The following is an 18,946-nucleotide window of genomic DNA, read 5'->3' as shown; positions in this document are numbered from 1 at the left end:
TTAACAAAAATTCTACTTATGTGATAGACACACTTAATAAAAACCCAGTGTAAAAAGCAAAAGATTTCTGTTCTGTTGTCATTGATAAATGATTTTTTTCAAAACATCCCAGGGACTGAAAAACTAGGCTTTATGGCTTCCCCTTTCATCTAATTCTTGAATTTTCTCTAAGGAGCAATCAATCCTAAACATACATTTAATGCACCCAGTATTTATGCTCTGTTGACTAATATCATTTGAATGGGTTACTTCACAGTATATTTTATTTAAAAAACGACTTTGGTTGAATACACACTGAATATTTGCCCTAGCTTTCTTCCCTATTATTTTAAAATTAAGCTTTCATCATAAATAGATATGTGTTTGATATTTAAAAATTGGAAAATGCAGAAAAGTAAAAGAAAGAAAAAAATACATTTTGCCCAGAGTCCCAATAAAATTGAGTCCAAATGATTTTGTTCAAAAATGTCTAGAGTTTGCTATGTCACCTTCTGGCCTTTTGTGTTGCAGTAGTGCTATCTGAGAGCAAACTGAACTTTGTTCTGTTGTAGGAGTTGTTTTTGGTTTTTGTACAATTCCTGATGCTATAGGATTATATCTGTAAACTATTAAAATGATTATATGCACCCACCCTTTGACATATTCAACAGGAATCCACTCTCTAAATGTCTAGAGTTTGCTATGTCACCTTCTGGCCTTTTGTGTTGCAGTAGTGCTATCTGAGAGCAAACTGAACTTTGTTCTGTTGTAGGAGTTGTTTTTGGTTTTTGTACAATTCCTGATGCTATAGGATTATATCTGTAAACTATTAAAATGATTATATGCACCCACCCTTTGACATATTCAACAGGAATCCACTCTATTTCCCTCCTCATATCTCTGTGTGTGACAGGGAGTCACATGCCTATACTTATACTATAACATGCTAGAGTACTATCCTTCGTGTCTGTATTTTAAGACAAAAAAGGAGAAGGAGGGGGAATGCAAAAAAGTACTCTCTCAATTGAAACAGTCCCCATTAAAAAAACTTGTCCAGAAGTTCCACACAACTTTAGCTTTTCTTTCATTGACTGTCATTTCTTGTGATGGAGGTGGGGAATTGTCTTCTACTTGTGAATATTATTATGCTGAATAAACTAGGAAGAATGCTTCTGGGGTGGGAAAGTAACATTCTTCGCCAGAGTAGCAAAAAACAAATCAATGTTAATGCCTACATCAAGATCAGCATCATGAACTAAGATTTACAGTAAATGTCTGGGAAAAAGGAGTGAAAATGCTAAAAGGACAAGAGTTGTCGTCAGAAGATAGAATACTGGAATTTAAGATTGCAAAGGCCGAGCTGCTTTGCAGATCCTGGGATCATTAAAAGCCCCAGGACATGCCCATGAGATCTGAGAATTGAGTTGCTCATCAACCTGGAATCTCTGTCTGCTTCCTTTTGTTGGAATACAGCCTGGAAAATCACAGCCAAGGCCTTTGTGAAGCACCCCCTGTCTATAGGCATCATCATCCATTTAGGTTAGGGGTGGGGAATGCTGGGCCCTCGGAATCATTTGGTCTGGCCCTGCCAAGGCATTAGGGGTGAGTTAACTAAATGTCTGACCAAATAGAGCAGGCTAATTTTTAAGTTGATAATTTTGTGTGGCCTGCAAATGATGTTATAAATATCCAAATGGCCCTTGGCAGAAAAAAGGTTCCCCACCCCCGATTTAGGACCAGACTCCTTAGAGACAGCTTAAGTTTCCTGTCTATGGGTAGATGGCTGAACACAGTGAGATTGCTTGGGCAATGCATTAGGTAAAACACAGGCAATTAATTGTCTAGCACTAACTCAAAAAATAATGGTATGTTTTGCTCTTTGCCATTTTAAGAAAAGGGCCCTTTCTTGCTTGCAGTGTGTCAGCGTTATTAAACGTATAATGATCATTTTGTCCTTATTCAGTAACATGTGATCTAATAGTTTTCATTTTATATAGTAAGAACATGCCCTCGTCTCCGCCAACCCAGACATGGCCGCCTGAGCTGTTCCACGGGGGAAATGTCCTACAAGACAACGTGTTTGGTTACCTGCAATGAAGGGTACAGACTAGAAGGAAGTGCTAAGCTGACCTGTCAAGGGAATGCCCAGTGGGATAGTTTAGAACCCCGCTGTGTAGGTAAGTGTCTGGAAGGTATGGCGCCTTCCGTGATTCGTTTTTCTTGCTCTCTAATTCCCCTGTTTTCTGTGAAGACCTAGAACTAAAAATTGACTCATAAGGACTCTAAATACAAAACCATATATACAGATGCACAGAGATATAGGCATATAAATAAGTGTTTTATTCCCCTCCACTGGTGAAAAGCCTTCAAATTTTCCAAGTCACTGAAGTTTACAGCTTTAAATCCTTTTTTTAAAAAAATGGGGCCAAATTTGATGTGTGTGTGTTTTTTTTTTAAAGGAAATGCTATATAATTCCATCACTTTGTTAAACACAATTTACTTTTACCTTGTTGATGAGAGGACTGAATTATGAACCAATGAATCTTAAGTTGGACCATAAAATTCATCCTATATTCTGCCTTGTCCTTCACTAAGAGCTCTGACATCTCACTACTGCAATTGGGTCCCGAATTAATAAATTCAGTAGCTTGTTCAGCTTTCTGCTTCTTATACACTGTAGATACAAATAACAATGGTTATGATAATATGATGAGATGTTGATAACTACTATTTAGTGAAACCTTACTATGTGTCAGATACAGTAACCTAGGAGCGTTAGCAGGTGTGTAATGAAATATACAACTTCCCAAAAAAGGGAGAAGAACTACATGTATGGAAAATATTGAGATGTGCCAGGACCTAAGATGGGAAAACTAGATGCTATAAATATGCCAGGTCGTCCAAAATTGATTTACAGCTTCTAGTATAATCTAGTACTCGATTCTTGTGTGATCATAAGGGAGGGCGTGACCAGGAGGGACATTGGACTTACTAGGGGATTCATTTACAGTCGACCCTCACTATGCAGGCTCAGAAAAACTGATGTTATCATACCGAGAAGAGATGATCGTTCTGATACAGAGGAATAAAATGTAATATTAAACAAAGATTCAGTGCAATAACAATGCCTTACCTACTGTTAAAAGTACTGAAAGACATTGGCCTGACCAGCATTGTCAGTACTTTTGTTGGGTAAAGAGAATGTGTGGCATTTGCAATTTGTGAGAACGCAAAAAACATTCTCTCATTTCCTTATTCCGTACCGTAGAGCGCCAGTGCGCCACCTTTCAGATGCCCAAAGGTGTCATCGTGTCCCCCGCCAGCTGCGGCAGGCAGCCAACCAAACCTGGGACAGTTTGTCAGCTCAGTTGCCACGAAGGATACATTTTAGCTGGAGTCAGAGAAGAATTGCGATGTACCACCTCTGGAAAATGGAGCGCCAGGGTTCAGACAGCTGTTTGTAAAGGTAGGTCTTCTATGTTGGTCAGATTAAAAACCAAATTCCCATGTAATTACAAATTGGTGGATTGTGGGACTGTCCTTTGCAACTAACCCATGATAAATGGTGGATTTACAAAATCCAATTGCAACATGCCGGGCAATGACAGAAGACATATGGAAATAAGGATAATATAGGAACTGGAAGTCAGGTAAGTTTTGCATCAGTAGATGCAGAAGTTCTTTGAGGAGTTTCTGACCCATATAAAGCAGGTGAGACTAAATGCATTTTGAGACCTGCATCCATTCTTCACAGGAGAACATTGCCACCTTCCTTGCAGCAGGGGCAGACAGCTATGAAGGGGTGGGTGTTGAAAAAAAGAGTTCTTAAGAATAAAAATATGAGTATCTCTAAAAGAAGGGCAAAAACATGGAACAGATGTTGAAAACAGTATTCGTGATTTGAATAACCAAGATGAGTGTTCCTTTAGAGTCAGACTAATAAAGAACTTGATTATTCCAACTGATGAAACCGAACAGATGGAAATTAAGAGATCCCAATGATCAATTGAGAAGCCCAATATCCATATTAGCATAACCAGTGGACACTAGACACTGGGGCGGTGGGGGCTTGCCCGGGGTGGGAATGCCTTGGTGGGGGGTGGGGGATGGGAAGGAGACACATGTAAAACTTTAGACAATAAATACATTTTTTAAAAAAAGAGTTCCAGAAAGAGAGAGGAAAGGGGGGTGGAGGAGCAGAATTTTCCTACCAGTAAAAGAAAGTTTCCCTCAGATACACAGAAAAGCTTGAACCTTTAGATCAAAAATAGCCCCTGAGTATAAGGCCGGCATGTTTTCACTACTCTGGTGAAGTTTCTGAGGTCCAAAGTTAATGACAAAATATTAAATAAATAAGTTTCCAGTGAGAAGAGAAATTGAGTAAAAGAAACAAGAATCAGACTCACTTCTCTTTTAGAACTCTAAATGCCAGAAGGAAATGTAGCAATGTATGCGGAGAGAGAAATGGCTGTAAACTTTAAATTCCAAATCCAGTCAAACTGTTATTCAGCTATGAATGAAAAGTCAAATACTTTTACAAATTTTCAGAGGCAATATGCTAATATATATTTGGGAGGGGAAATTGTCAAACAATTATCAGAGAAAATATAAATTGAATAAAATTGCAAAGAAACAAGAAGATGAATTAAATCAATTTGGATATATGTACTAGTATTCCACTGCAAGTTACAGAAGACCTAATTTAATGTAACTTCAAATGAGGGGATTTATTATCTACACTAATAAAAGAGAAAAATGGTAATTGGCGTACAACGCTATCTTTTCATTGGCTGATCAGGGCTATATGCAAATTAACTGCCAACTCAGATGGCAGTTAACTGACAACAAAATCACGGTTAATTTGCATATGTAGGCACAATGCAGGGAGGCGAAAGGGAAAGCAGGAAAGGGTGATGGGGGTCAACGCCTGAGGGCTCCCAGTATGTGAGAGGGGGCAGGCTGGGCTGAGGGACACTCCCCCCACACACACACCCCGTGCACGAATTTCATGCACCGGGCCCCTAGTATATATAATAAGAACTTAGTTCTACAGTAACTAATGTAGATATGTGTAATGTTACCACTTCTAATTCAGTGTTTATACTACAAAGTTTCACACTGCAAAAAAATTTCATTGACTGTAATTTGTTGTTTGTTTTGACAGTACCTTTTCGCACTACTAATTCATCCTACTTGACAGCCCTTGTTTTAAAGTGTAGTTCCTTCCTGCCAGTCAACATTCATTTTTCTGTTTATTTCTTTATTTCATTAAAAAAAATATTTACCAAGATCCTATTCTATGCCAGGTATATATAGCACAATGGGACAAGAGATACCCTGGCATTCAAACACCTTAAATTTGGGTGGTGGGGAGACAATTGCACTTCAAACTGGCATGATGAGTTTTGTGGTTAGGAAGGACGGAGAGTTGTGGGAACTTGAGTGAGCACCTAAAATGGACCAGGGGAGTCAGAGAGAGCTTTCTGAGGAGCTGTGTCGAAGCTGAGAATTAAAGGACAAGTAGTAGTCACCTGGGTAAAGGGAGAAGGGGGTATTGATTCAGGTAAATAAAACAGAGGCAAAGGTTCCAGACAGACCATGGGGCTTTCATGGGACTGAAAGTATTCATTGTGGAGAGTGAGTTCCAGTAGGGAACCTATAAAGGCGGGGTTGAGGTCAGCAGGTACTAGCTCTTGAAGGTCCTAGGAAGCTGTGCTGAGATCAATTATCCTGAATGCAGTTGTGCAATCAGGAATCGATAGGAAATGACGAGACACAAAGTATTAATATATTCTTACCTAATTCTTAAATGACGTAGGCTTACTTAGCATATTAATTGATTTGTGTATTTTCTGAGTCAGATGTGGAGGCTCCTCAAATCAACTGTCCTCCGGATATAGAGGCTAAGACGCAGGAACAGCAGGACTCTGCTAATATCACCTGGCAAATCCCAACAGCTAAAGACAACTCTGGGGAAAAGGTAAGGTTTATGCAAACATGTGCATCCTTTTCAAATAGACTCTAAATACACTATAAATATGTGTGATATTGAACATTTACTAATACTCTAGTGATAGCATGCTCTCTGTATACATATACACATTGATACTATCAAATATCGACAGTGAGAATGCAAATTAGTACTATGCTTTGGGAAATAAATTTTGTAGTAGCTACATTAAATGTTAATAACTTTGAGGTTAGTAATTCCATCCATGGAAATTTGTTATAAGGACATAATAAAAATATTTTTAAATTCTTTATGCAAAACTGTTCATCCCAGTGCTGTTTACAGAAGTAAAATTCAGGAGCAATTTAAGTGTCTTTCAATAGATTTTTCTTAAATTATCATATATTTATTCTACAGAACATTATGGCTACAATTAAGTCATATTCAGTTCTAAAGACTAGGCAACAGCATAAAAGGTGTCTTAAGGTATGTTTAAAAACAAGAAACAACATTTCATATTATGCCAATGCTACACACTATGCAAATAGAATAGTCTGGAAAGAAATACACCAAAAGACTGTACCTGTTTTTTTTTCCTTTTCACTAGATGTGAAATAGTGTGTCATCTTAAACTTTACAAATAGTATATAAATAACAAAGGATAAATGTACTATTGATACTAACTTTAAATTTCAAAATATTATCTCCACAAGCTGTCAATCCATGTCCATCCAGCTTTTACCCCACCTTACCTCTTCCCCATTGGAGAGGTTGCTATCACGTACACGGCAATTGACCTATCCAGCAACCAAGCCAGCTGCACTTTCCATATCAAGGTCATTGGTAAGTCTTCAGATTACTTGGGTCAGTTTGTGAAAATAATCCAGTTCCTCTAGGACTCTGCTTCTTTGTCTTCAACAACTCCCTTTCTGTCCATTCTTCCCACTGGCATTAAAACCTGCTCAAGCCACCCTTTTGAAACATACATACTCTTTAACTATCACTGTTTCCCTTTGACTTCCTCCCATCCAAGCCTTTTCAAAAGTTCCCGATGGTTGTCATCTTTTTTGAGTTAACTGCCATTTATTCTCAAAGTCACTCAAGTCTGGCTTCTGTCTCCTTCACTCATATAAACTACTGTCATCAAGGTCACCAGTGATCTCTAAAGTCATTCCTACCACGTACTTCTTAGTCCTTATTTTACATAATGTTTCATTAGATTTTACATTATGAACCATACTCTCCTTATCCAAACTGTCTCCTTCCCAGCTTCTCTGACACCAGTATTTCCTGTTTTTCCCCAGTTTTTCTCATTTGCCCTTCTTTATTGCTTTCCTAGGCTTCTCTTCCTCAGAACAACTCTCAAATGTTTAATAGCCCCAGGATTCCAGCCTTGGTTCTCTTGTCTTTATCGTTTTTCTGGTGACTTTGTTAACTGACAACTCCCAGATTTCCATCTCCAGATCAGATCTCTTTTCTGAAATTCAAATCACTATATAAAACTGCCTGCTGTGGATGTCTCATGTGGATGTCCCACAGGCAATTCAAATTCACCCAAACACAATATATTTCTCAGCTCAGAAAATGGTACAACCAACAACCTGGCCACCAAGCAGACATGTGCAAGTCATCTTCAATTCTTCTTCCTCCATCACCAGCACCCAATAAGTTTTCATCTACTGGTTTCATCTACTTAGTATCTGAAATCTCTCCCAGTCTCTTACATTTTCCCAACCACTACTATAGATCAGTCCTTTTTTATTTTTGTTTTTATTTTTTTGGCCCGGTTTACTGTTTCATTACCCAATTGGTCATTGTGCTTTCAGTCAATTTGGTAGATATTCAATAGCTACCAAATACCAAGACTTACTACATGGAGAAGTAGGATATATAGCCATCTACAATGGTCAACACCACAGACTCTGAACCCAAACTGTTTGGCTCCATATCCAGCTTTGCCACTTAAAGGCAGTGTGAACAGTCACATCTCTGTGCCTCAATTTTCTTATCTAAAAGATAGAATTAATAAATATACTACCTCATACGGACATAGTGAAGTTTTTAATTAAGTTATGTAAGTCCCTTGAACTAGTGCCTCATACATTAAGCGTTATATAAATATTGTCATTTTGTGACATTTGTCTGATATATTTTAATGTGTTTATTTTAAAGCTCAATACATTAAACTCATTTTATTTTAAGAATTCTACATAAGTTCTTGAAAAATGACTAATGTATATCAAACTGGCTTTTTACCCTCAGAATTGTAAGTTTTTGGCAAAAGCAGATAAAAAGACTCAAGTAAAACTCAGTCTAATTTATTTTATAGTAGTGTTTTTTTAATTGCTTTCTCAATGTTTTCAACATGAACTTTAGCAGAAACATGGAAAATACGTTGGATTTGTGGTTTAAGAGTTTGTGAAGTTTTAATTTTTCACAACAAAGAGTGAGCATGTTGAAAGGTAAAATGTGTACTCAAGTTTCTAGCTAGACACTAGCTGTATTTTCAAATTAGAGAGAAAATGGTAAGGTAGAGGGAGCAGGAGAAAGAAAGGGGTTGAGAAGGAGGGGAAGGCTAGGGGAGAAAGACAGAGAGACAGAGTCAGAGAGAAAATATTCCAAAGCCTGCCTTTCCTTGTTTACCTCAGTTGACAGGGCTTTGGTGTCTTACTGATAAAAGAGAGGAAGCAGGATTGCTTTTGCTTAATGTTCCACAGTTGCCTCACTCGCTTGGGAAGTTGCCTCTCTCTTTTGATACAGCGCGTCTGCTGTGCCTCCCCTTCTTATGACAGTATTTTACTAGTCTGACTGCAAGCATCTTGTACCGCTGATTCAACTTTAAAATGTGTGGCTATTTTAGAAGACTTTGTAAATATCAATGTGCAGTTTCCTTTGGGAAAATAATAAATGCTGCCAGATTTTTCAATTGAACTATGAATTGACTTGATTCAGTAACCTCAAAGTGCACTGGCCTCCTATGAGCATTCCTTTACTCTTTCCTTCATTCAACAACGATTTTAGAGCACTTACTATGGGCCAAGTTCTGTGGAGCCCTAACCAGGTGCAAAAGAGACTCTATCTCTGATTAACAAAGTGTACAGCCCAAAGGTACAGCACTGATGAAATGACAAGCATGAAGAAAAGAGAAAAAATTGAACATTTATTCATAAGGCTTAAAACAGATATCTATATGTTCTCACAGGTACAGCTCATTTAATTTTAGAGTATGTGTTTTCATATATTATAGATAAAAATACCCTAGACTTGATGCCTATAAAAGTCTCTCTCAAAGACATGTGATTATGGATATAAGAACATTTTGAATGTGTAAAATAATTAAAATTACCTTCTATGCACCTTCTTTGTTGTTCTTTACTGATATCCTAAAAATTCTGCCACATCCAATCACAGCTTTGAAACCTGGCTCACCCGGGCCACCTTAAACTACTCCTTCAATGTGGATTACAGTGTTCAGCAACACCTATTCATAGTTCTTGAACTTCTACTGTGGCTTTCACCCCTCTCCATTATAGCAGCTGACTTCCATGTCCACACCACACCCTGTTATTTGTCTTTACCTAGAATTTTATCAACCTTAGAACTCTTAGACTCCAGTGTCCCAGCTTTGGACATAGTTTTCTTGCATTTCAGCAATATCAAATCCTCACACCTTGCATATTCTGAAACATGACTCAAATCTTTCTACCCATTGTTCCTTACATTTAGCCTATCTAGCCCCTTCTGATAAGAGGAGGATCCTGGAAGTGATCCTAGGCCAATGACTAAGATTGGTCATTTTTCTCCTGCTTATCTGGGAAGATTCTTATTACTGTCAGGTATATCAGCTTAACTATTGCTGGTGGAACACGCAAATTAAATGCCCACCACATCTGTATTACCTTTCATACTCTGTGCTCACGGTAATTTTAGTAACCTGGAATTTCTTCTTCAACAGGCAGAGGGAAATATGCAAGAATCAGCTTTTTCTTTTAATGTTGAGACTGGGGATAAAACATGTCTCATGAGGAAGGGGGCTCCACAGTCAACCTTGTGTTTAACAAGGTCAGGGTTCTTTGCCAACACAAGCAGACATCAGTTCTCTCTGGCAACCCCCCTCATCATTTTTTAATATCAACTGTGACTTCTTTCTCTGATTTCATGTTTTTTAGATGTGGAGCCACCTAGCATAGACAGGTGCAGATCCCCACCTCCCATCCAGGTCTCCGAGAAGCAGCATCCTGCAACCTGGGATGAGCCTCAGTTCTCAGACAACTCGGGTGAGAATATAGGCATTTTGTTCTCAGTGCGGTAACACTGACATATTTTATTTATAAAAGCGTTCAGAAAACACAAAAGAAAAACGAAAAGTAAATTATATCTAAGTGGACTGAATAATTATATAAGGTAATATGTTTTAATGCTAGGACAATTACACATGTTGGCAAAAGTAGGTTTACAGTTGTTTGTGTGAAAACATACATGCAGGTTATGATTATTACAACAGTTTTATTAGCTCAGAAGGTCACCATGCAACTGTAAATCTACTTCTGCCCCCCATATATATAATTTTTTTAATTTCTTTATTGGTTAATGTATTACAAATTTGTCCTCATCCTCCCATTAATCCCCAACCCCCTCCCTGCCACATATATAATTTAACGTGATTAATCTAACCTACTCATGGGGTTTCCCCTTCCTTTAATATACAGTGGACATTTATTAACCTATGCTAGGTGTTGTACTTGGAGGGGAATCTAATAAATTTACTCAGTCTCTAAGCTTACTTTGTCCTGAAGGCACAAACTACGTGTTGTATTGGTATCTTGAGTGGGATTCTATGTATTTATACTCATTTCTTAAACATTTGACAAAAAAATATAGAAGACCATATGAAAGCCAAAAAATGGCCAAGTAGAATTAAATTTCCCTTTTGAGATTTCAGTAAAATCTAATAAACAATATTATAAATGCAAATTAGAATTTCCCATATTCAGATAGACTGACCTATTCAAGGAAAATCATTCATTAAGCAAGAATGCCTTAATTTAATGAGGTTTTTGAGTCTGCTGTTTCTATGTTATAATATGGATATTACATCTTTTATTTTCTACTAGTGGCCAAATCAACATAAATTGAATGCCCAGCTGGTTCAATCTCTCTATTCCTCTCCCTTCCACTCTCTCTAAAAATCAGAAACTGAAAAGTAAAATAAGGTGGCTAGGGAAGTGAGTGCAGACCAGTAACCCCAAAATCGGGTTCCTTCTTTCCTTTCCAGGGGCCGTGCTGGTCATCACCAGAAGTCACACCCCAGGAGACCTCTTCCCTCAAGGGGAGACTGTGGTGCGGTATACAGCCACTGACCCCTCCGGCAATAAAAGAACATGTGACATTCACATTGTCCTGAAAGGTATGCTGTTCCTAAGTCTCCAGAAATCTAGGTGACATTTGATATGCATAATTGCTGCTGTGAGACAAAATAGGCTATGAGCAATAGATTTTTTAAAAATATGTTTTTATAAAAAAATATGTTTTTATTGATTTTTAGAGAGAGTGGAAGGGAGAAGGATAGAGAGATAGAAACATCAGTCAGAGAGAGACATTGATTGTCTGCATCCTGCACTCCCCCCACCTCCCACCGGGGATCAAGCCTGCAACCCAGGCATGTATCCTGACTGGGAATTGAACCAGGGAATTGGGGAATTGAACTGGGAATTGAGCTTTAACCCACACCAGCCGGGCTATGAGCAGCAGATTTTTAAAGTTAGAATACTGACAGATTTTATTTAGGTTCCTAATTCTTATTACTTCATTTCATGATAAATAAAAATATTTCTTCTAGGTGATCTTTAACATTTTATTAACATTTCCTCTAAAGGTACAAAGTATTATTATGATCTTCTTTTGAATGCTTGAGGAGACAGATTCTGAAAATGTATTTGCTACATAATGTCATTTTCATTTTACTAAAAAATGCCAAAAATAACATTTCCAAATCAGAAATACTTTTCGTAAAATATGCACAACCTTTAATTACATGTAGAGACAGCTTCTCAATTGTGTCCACCTAGGAATTAAGAGGCATGCATTGTGCTAAGCCAGCGTGGATCAGTGGTTGAGCACCGACCTATGAACCAGAATGCCATTAAATTAAGGCATTTGATTTTGGTCAGGGCACATGCCCGGATTGCCAGTTCGATCCCCAGTGGAGGCATGCAGGAGGCAGCCGATCAATGATTCTCTCATTTTTGATGATTCTATCTCTCTCTCCCTCTCCCTTCCTCTCTGAAATCAATAAAAATATATTTTTTTAAAAAAAAGAAAAAGCAAGCATTGCTACAATCCCACACTAAGGTTTTGTGATGAAAGTCATTCTAGCAATATGGTGGGCAGGAGGAATCTTTCTAATAATTCAACTCAGACTCCTGGAATTGGATTTATTTTTCTTATATCACTGTATATGAATAATATATTTTTTATACAGGTTCTCCCTGTGAAATTCCATTTACCCCTGTAAATGGGGATTTCGTATGTACTCAAGATAGTGCTGGAGTTAACTGCACATTAAGTTGCCTGGAGGGCTATGATTTCACAGAGGGGTCTATGGAGAAGTATTACTGTGCTTATGAAGATGGTATCTGGAGACCACCGTATTCCACTGAATGGCCAGATTGTGCTAGTAAGTGTTAATTCTTTTTCTGGATTCCTTTAGTGTGTGTGTCTGTCAGCTGATTGTGTAGATTTCTTTGCATTTAAAGAGGGAGATTGTCATAATTTTAGGGATTAGGTTTTGTGAGTAGAAAATGGTGCCATGAATTTGACATGTTTGTGGATAAATGTTCTTTCATCCATCCATTTAAAATAATACCCCACCAGAATCCTGCTACAAGACAAGGTTCAGTTTAAGGCAAAACCATATGGACCCTCTCCTTGTTATTTACCAGAAATATCTGCAGAGATTTGTCAGCATGTTGTTCTTGACTTGTGAAATTGAACATGAAGTATAATCTTATAGACTGTGGAAGAGATAACATTTAAAGAGCCAGGATTTGTGATGGAGTGAGGGAGATCAGTTGTACATTGCTTAGCTCTGATATAGATTTAGATAATCTTAAATATGTATTGTTATAAAAACAGCCAACCGGATATCTTTGGTGTAAATAACATTATCTGGAGTGAGTATTTGATCCAGTACCATAGATGGAGTTTAAATGTCCTGGAAAAAGAGTAAAAGCTACTTAATTGAGCTGTTTTTTCCCAAATCTGAGAAGTAAGTAGAAGCAGTATCACTTACCTCTACCATAGACTATCAGAAGGTAGGATTTTAATGGTGATGCTAGTAGGAGGCCTTATCTCAGAATATTTTGAGACATCTTGCTGAGTCTAATTTCTCCAAAGACAAATTTGTCTCTGTGAAATTACACTGTTAACAAAGGTAATTTTGCATAACATTCAGAAAAATTTTAAATGTCTAGTGGTTGAAAATATAAACATATATGTTGTAAATTTAAATAAATATGGAATAGAATATCTTTGATCCAGCCATGATTTTTCCCAGGAATATAATGAAAATAATTTTTATTTATTGTTTTTCCTTAAATGGTAGGAAGATAAAGAATAACTTATTAAAGCAAATTCATCACCTGGTAACTTAGTACAGTGCTTATTTGGCTTGTACTTGGTTTTCAGTGATTAATTAATGCCTAAAAACTTTCCTGAACACTCATCTCTTGTTTTTATAACAATCCACAAATTATGTGGAAGTTACAATACTAAGTTACAGTTATTCCAGGGATAGTTAAATCTCTGTTTTGAAAACACTAACCAACTGAAGCTGTTTTCCCCAACATTTTCCAGTAAAACGTTTTGCAAATCATGGGTTCAAGTCCTTTGAGATGCTGTACAAAGCAACTCGTTGTGATGACACGGACCTGTTGAAAAAGTTTTCAGAAGCATTTGAGACGACCCTGGGGAAAATGGTATGTCAGAAGTCCTCCTCCATCGTTTGCAATATTTCAAAGGACACTGTTGAGCTTTTCAGAGCCTCTCTGGGTCATCGGCAACAGAATTGTCTTGTCCTAATGATTTGCCTCTGCTTTGTGAGCCAAACTTGTTCTTAATATTTAGAATTATTCATAGGATCTGCACTTCTGCAGTGAATTATAAGTAAATCTGTATTTAAAAGTTTTGAATTTTTAAAAAAGTGATGTAAACAGAAGAGGTGGGAGAATAACCCTGGTGGATCACAGGGAGTTCAGGAGGGTCAAGACAGAGTCTTCAGGAGAACAGGTGGCACTCCAAGCCCCCTCCCTCCTAACTGACAGAGACGCGAAGGACAAAGCACGCGGAGACGTGACTTGCTTTTTGTCCTCTTGATTTTTTATTTGCAGGTGCCATCATTCTGCAGTGACGCTGATGACATTGACTGCAGACTGGAGGACCTGACCAAAAAATACTGCCTGGAGTATAATTATGACTACGAAAATGGCTTTGCAATTGGTAATTAAATGATTTAGTGTTGGTAGTTTGCAAGACAGATTTGCAAAATAAGAAAATAATTTCAGAAGAGTAGGTCAAACTAGAAAAATGGACTTTTATTAATTTATGCAAGGTATTCTTAAATGCTTGGATAATGTGGTACTGTGCCTCGTGATCTTTAGGGATAGATTCAATTTTAGGTATCAAATAAGTTATTCCAAACTCTTAGCCAAAACTCTTTAAGATGATAAAAACCAAGAAAACCAAGTCACATTCAAATATTGATAATGGTGCCTCAGAAGAGGATAACAGTTAAAGAGTTCTAACAGCATTTTTCATATGGCATTTGATTTAAATTGCAAATTTAATTTGAAATAGTTACACTTGTGAAATGTTCAGATTCCTCACCCAGAATATGTTAAGAGTCAATCCATTCAAGTCTGATATACCATCAAGTGGATTTTTGATGTTTTCTTCATGTGGGCTCTTAACAATTTGTTCCTCTCATTTTTTGTATTGAGATACAATTGACAAATAACTTTTATCAATGTAATTCCAAAGTATAACTTGTGATTTTTTTGTGTGTGTCTCTTGATTAGCAAAATCATTGTCCTCTGTAATACTTTTTCTTCTTTTTTTATTTCATTTTTATAAAACTGTCCAGAACTTCCAGAGTAATGTTTTCACAAAGTGATAACAAAATTGTGTCAGGGGCAATTTAAGTACATGGACTTTATGGTCTACTACTTGGATCCAGAACCTGGCTCTTCCACCTACTAGCTGTGTGGTCTTTAGCAATTTATCAAACTATTCTGTGCCTTAGTCTCCTCATCTATAAAATGGGGATATAGGAGTACTGAATTCATAGGGCCATTGTAAAAATTAAATGAGTAAGTTCAAGTGAAGTGCTTAGAAAGTTATTTGAGATGGTATTAATTCACATACAGTAGACTCCTTTTTATTTCAGATGCTAATCATATTTGTAATGTTATTAGAAATTTAGCATTAAGAGTGATGTTGACTATTGGTTACACTTTTTACATTTAAAAAATATTATTTGTGCATATATTTTTATTGCAAAAAAATGAAAATGCTAAGAAACAAAGAATGAAATCAAGATAATCCACAATCCCAGAAATAATTCTATTCATATATTAATATTGATAACCATATGTGTATGTGTATATATCCCCATTCTATGTTATAAACACAAATTTTTTAGTTGACATTATATTGAGGACATTTTTATGTCATTAAATATTATGCTTCAATATAATTTAAATGTCTACATATAATTTTATCAATTTGTTATAATTTATGTAAATAATTTCCTGTTGGCAGACTTTGGGTTGTTTTTCATTTTTAACTATATGTACAGCTCTCAGTGAACATATTGGGCATTAAAGTTTTAGATAGAAAAGTAAAAAGAGGCATTGGTGGTGCAGTTGGCAGTGGCACATGTAGAAGAAGTACAATGCCTATTCTGTCACACGTGACCAGGTTTCCCCTCCCAGATTGTTGAGGTAGGTTGTGAGGTACAAGGATATACACGGAGGGAGTCAGCTTTAAGATGGGAGATACTTGTCATCCAAGAGGGATCCAACTGGCAGTTTTCTAGATTCGAACATAGGCAGAGGTACAAGTGATCCTAAGAGACAAGCTTTCTTCCTTGAATGTCTTTACAATAGTCACAAGGTCAGTGTAGTATTTATAACAACACCGTCACAAATCATAATATATGAAAAACAAAGGGCCCATAAATATATTAAAATGGTTTAACCTCAAAATAATCATGTAATTCAAATTAAAACTAAAATGAGATGCCACTTCTGACCTGTCAGATTAACAGAGTCAAATAAGAATCCTAATACCCAAGTTGGCAAATGTGTAAGTACAAAAGCATACTCACAGATTACCGCATATGGGTAATTTAAGCAGAGGTCAAGGGTCATTGGACTTGTGACTTAACATTTGAACTAAAATGCTGATAAAGATGCAACTATAGAAATCATTTGTTTTTCTGCCGCAAATACCCAGGACCAGGAGGTTGGGGTGCAGCTAATCGGCTAGATTACTCTTATGATGACTTCTTGGACTCTGTGCAAGAAACACCCGCAGGTGCTGGCAAAGCTAGATCTTCACGAACTAAAAGAAGTGCCCCATTAACTGACCACAAAGTTAAGTTAACTTTTAACATCACAGGTAAGGACAAACTGTCCATTTGTAAAAATAATATTATGTGAAATTCTTGGTTGCAGACCTAATCTTTTTTAAATCTTCGCCCTAGGATGTTTTTATTGATTTTAGAGAGCGAGGAGGGGAGATGGGAGAGAGAGTGAGAGAGAGACATCAATTGGTTGCCGACCAGGGATTGAATCAATAACCCAAAACCTGGGTATGTGCCCTGATCAGGAATCCAACCTGTGATCTTTCGATGTACAAGACAATGCTCCAACCAACTGAGCCATACTGGCCAGGGCAAGTGGCAGACCTATTTTTCAAAGCTTCCGTTTGTTATTATCAGGAAATGATCCTGGAACTGAAAATTAGGGAGAGCATGGTCACCTAAGTCTTGTGATTTTTTTGCAAATTAATGTCACAGATGTATGTTATGATTCTGAGAGCAACAAACACCCTGCTTTGTTCTCATCTTGGCATGATGAACAAAGGCATGCTTTTAAAAAGCAAGAGCTTGTAGGAATTTAATATGCTGTAATGAAGAACTCTGCACAAAGGTGATTCGGATCCAGAATGGGAATGAAGGATTAAAACAAATTTTATTGTTCATAATATTATCCATGTACTAGTTGCTTTATAGGTAGTGGTAGAGTTTGAGTTTCTTTTCCTGGAAGATTTTTAATATGCCATTAAAAACTAACTACAAATGGCTTCCTGAAACACCATGTGTGTGTATGTTTTATTCTGTGTTGTTTTTATCTCAGCTAGTGTGCCTTTACCTGATGAAAGAAATGACACTATTGAATTGCAAAATCAGCGACGACTCATTAACACATTGGAAACTATCACCAATCACTTGAAAATGACCCTTGATAAGGAGCCCATGTATTCCTTCCAGCTGGCATCTGAAATACTCGTAGCCGATAGCAATTCCTTAGAAACGGAAAAGGCTTTCCTCTTCTGCAGACCAGGCTCAGTGCTCAGAGGGCGCATGTGTGGTAAGACTTGCCCCTGCAATCAAAAATATTTGGTGTATATTGGGTTAAATGATATGGGAAGAGTGGTTTACAACTATAATTGGATATTGAAGTGAAACATGTTTTGCTATTATTGTGTTGTCATTACTATTTTGTTTCAAAGGTCTAACTAACCACTATTGATTAGGACAAGGAAACTATTTTAATAAGGAACTCAAATATCAGTTTTATCCATAGATCTTTAGACCTCAAAGCTTTCAGCAGCAGCTCCAATAATAATAACTAATAGTTTTTTACCACTTCTCTGTGCTGGCTGAACAGGATTAAACCTCTCATGTTTAATGCTGTTTAGCAGCTCTGTGAGGTGCCATTATGATTAAGCACACTTTACAGTTGAGAAAACTGAAGCCAGGGAGGCTAAGAACCTGCCCAATAACTCTAAACCTATTAAAACAATAGGTGATGTCGCTAAGATTCCCACTCGGGCAGCCAACACCAAATGCACACAGCACAAAATTAACCATTTTAAAGTGTACAGCTCAGTGGTACATTGGCAATGTTGCTGAGCTATCACCTCTCTCATAATTTCCAAACATTTTCATTACCCCTAAAAGAGACCCTGCACCCATTAAGCAGTCACTCCCCATTCTCCTTCCCCCAGTCCATTAACTTTTAACCCTTATTCTAGACTACCACAATCTGGATCAATTCCAGCCTGTTTTCCAGATAAGTCACCATCTATCGATAGTGGAATCTCCTCTAACCAATCTCCTTAAACTCAACTGAATCAAATGACATGAGTCTTCTGTTAATCTCTCAGCAGTTGAGGGATCTTGGAAAACCTTCCTCAACAGTTCTTAGTGCTATTCCCAGAACTCAGTTGGGTTTTTCATAGTGAGATCAGTTTGGCCCAACAAAAGCACATGAAAATTGTCATTCTGAGTCTGCTCTACCCCCTCTCCCCACACACATTATGATTAAAATCAGGAATTGCCATGAGCAGCGTTCCACACTTCTCCATAAGGTCTTCAGAGGACCTGTATCAGCATCACCTGCAGTACTTGTTGAAATGCATCGTGCCTCGGGCTCCATCACAGAACTAATGCCTCTGGATCTTTGGGAGCAGGGCCTTAGAATCTGCTTTTTTAGTAAGTTCCCAGGATATTCTTACACACTTTAACACCTCAGAATCACCTAGGTACAGTGGGGCCTTGACTTATGAATTTAATTCATTCCGTGATGGAGCTCGTAACTCAAATTACTCGTATGTCAAATCATAAAGTGAACGAGTGAAACACGTGATGCTGGGCTCATGTTGTGGCGTTCACTGTGATGTTCGCTGTGCCAACTAGCGGTGGGGTATCTGAAGCTGGCTCGTAACCTGAA

At 37.4% G+C, this 18,946-nt stretch overlaps 1 protein-coding gene across 1 annotated transcript in view; it reads left to right on the top strand.

Annotated features, from left to right (window-relative positions):
* The window catches only part of SVEP1 (sushi, von Willebrand factor type A, EGF and pentraxin domain containing 1), a 153,843-nt gene that overhangs the window by 61,965 nt on the left and 72,932 nt on the right, over positions 1 to 18,946 (top strand). Inside the window, exons 7-17 of the mRNA XM_006771225.2 lie at positions 1,977 to 2,156; positions 3,249 to 3,446; positions 5,842 to 5,960; positions 6,644 to 6,773; positions 10,100 to 10,207; positions 11,206 to 11,337; positions 12,412 to 12,606; positions 13,785 to 13,906; positions 14,318 to 14,426; positions 16,443 to 16,607; positions 17,348 to 17,601. Of these exons, the coding sequence (XP_006771288.1) occupies positions 1,977 to 2,156; positions 3,249 to 3,446; positions 5,842 to 5,960; positions 6,644 to 6,773; positions 10,100 to 10,207; positions 11,206 to 11,337; positions 12,412 to 12,606; positions 13,785 to 13,906; positions 14,318 to 14,426; positions 16,443 to 16,607; positions 17,348 to 17,601 (1,712 nt within the window). The remainder of the gene's footprint in view (positions 1 to 1,976; positions 2,157 to 3,248; positions 3,447 to 5,841; positions 5,961 to 6,643; positions 6,774 to 10,099; positions 10,208 to 11,205; positions 11,338 to 12,411; positions 12,607 to 13,784; positions 13,907 to 14,317; positions 14,427 to 16,442; positions 16,608 to 17,347; positions 17,602 to 18,946) is intronic.

The sequence above is a fragment of the Myotis davidii genome, unplaced genomic scaffold (assembly GCF_000327345.1).
Source record: "Myotis davidii unplaced genomic scaffold, ASM32734v1 scaffold64, whole genome shotgun sequence".
Lineage (NCBI taxonomy): Eukaryota > Metazoa > Chordata > Mammalia > Chiroptera > Vespertilionidae > Myotis > Myotis davidii.
The sequence above is the reverse complement of the archived record's forward strand: the minus strand, read 5'-3'. Positions and strand labels throughout refer to the sequence as shown.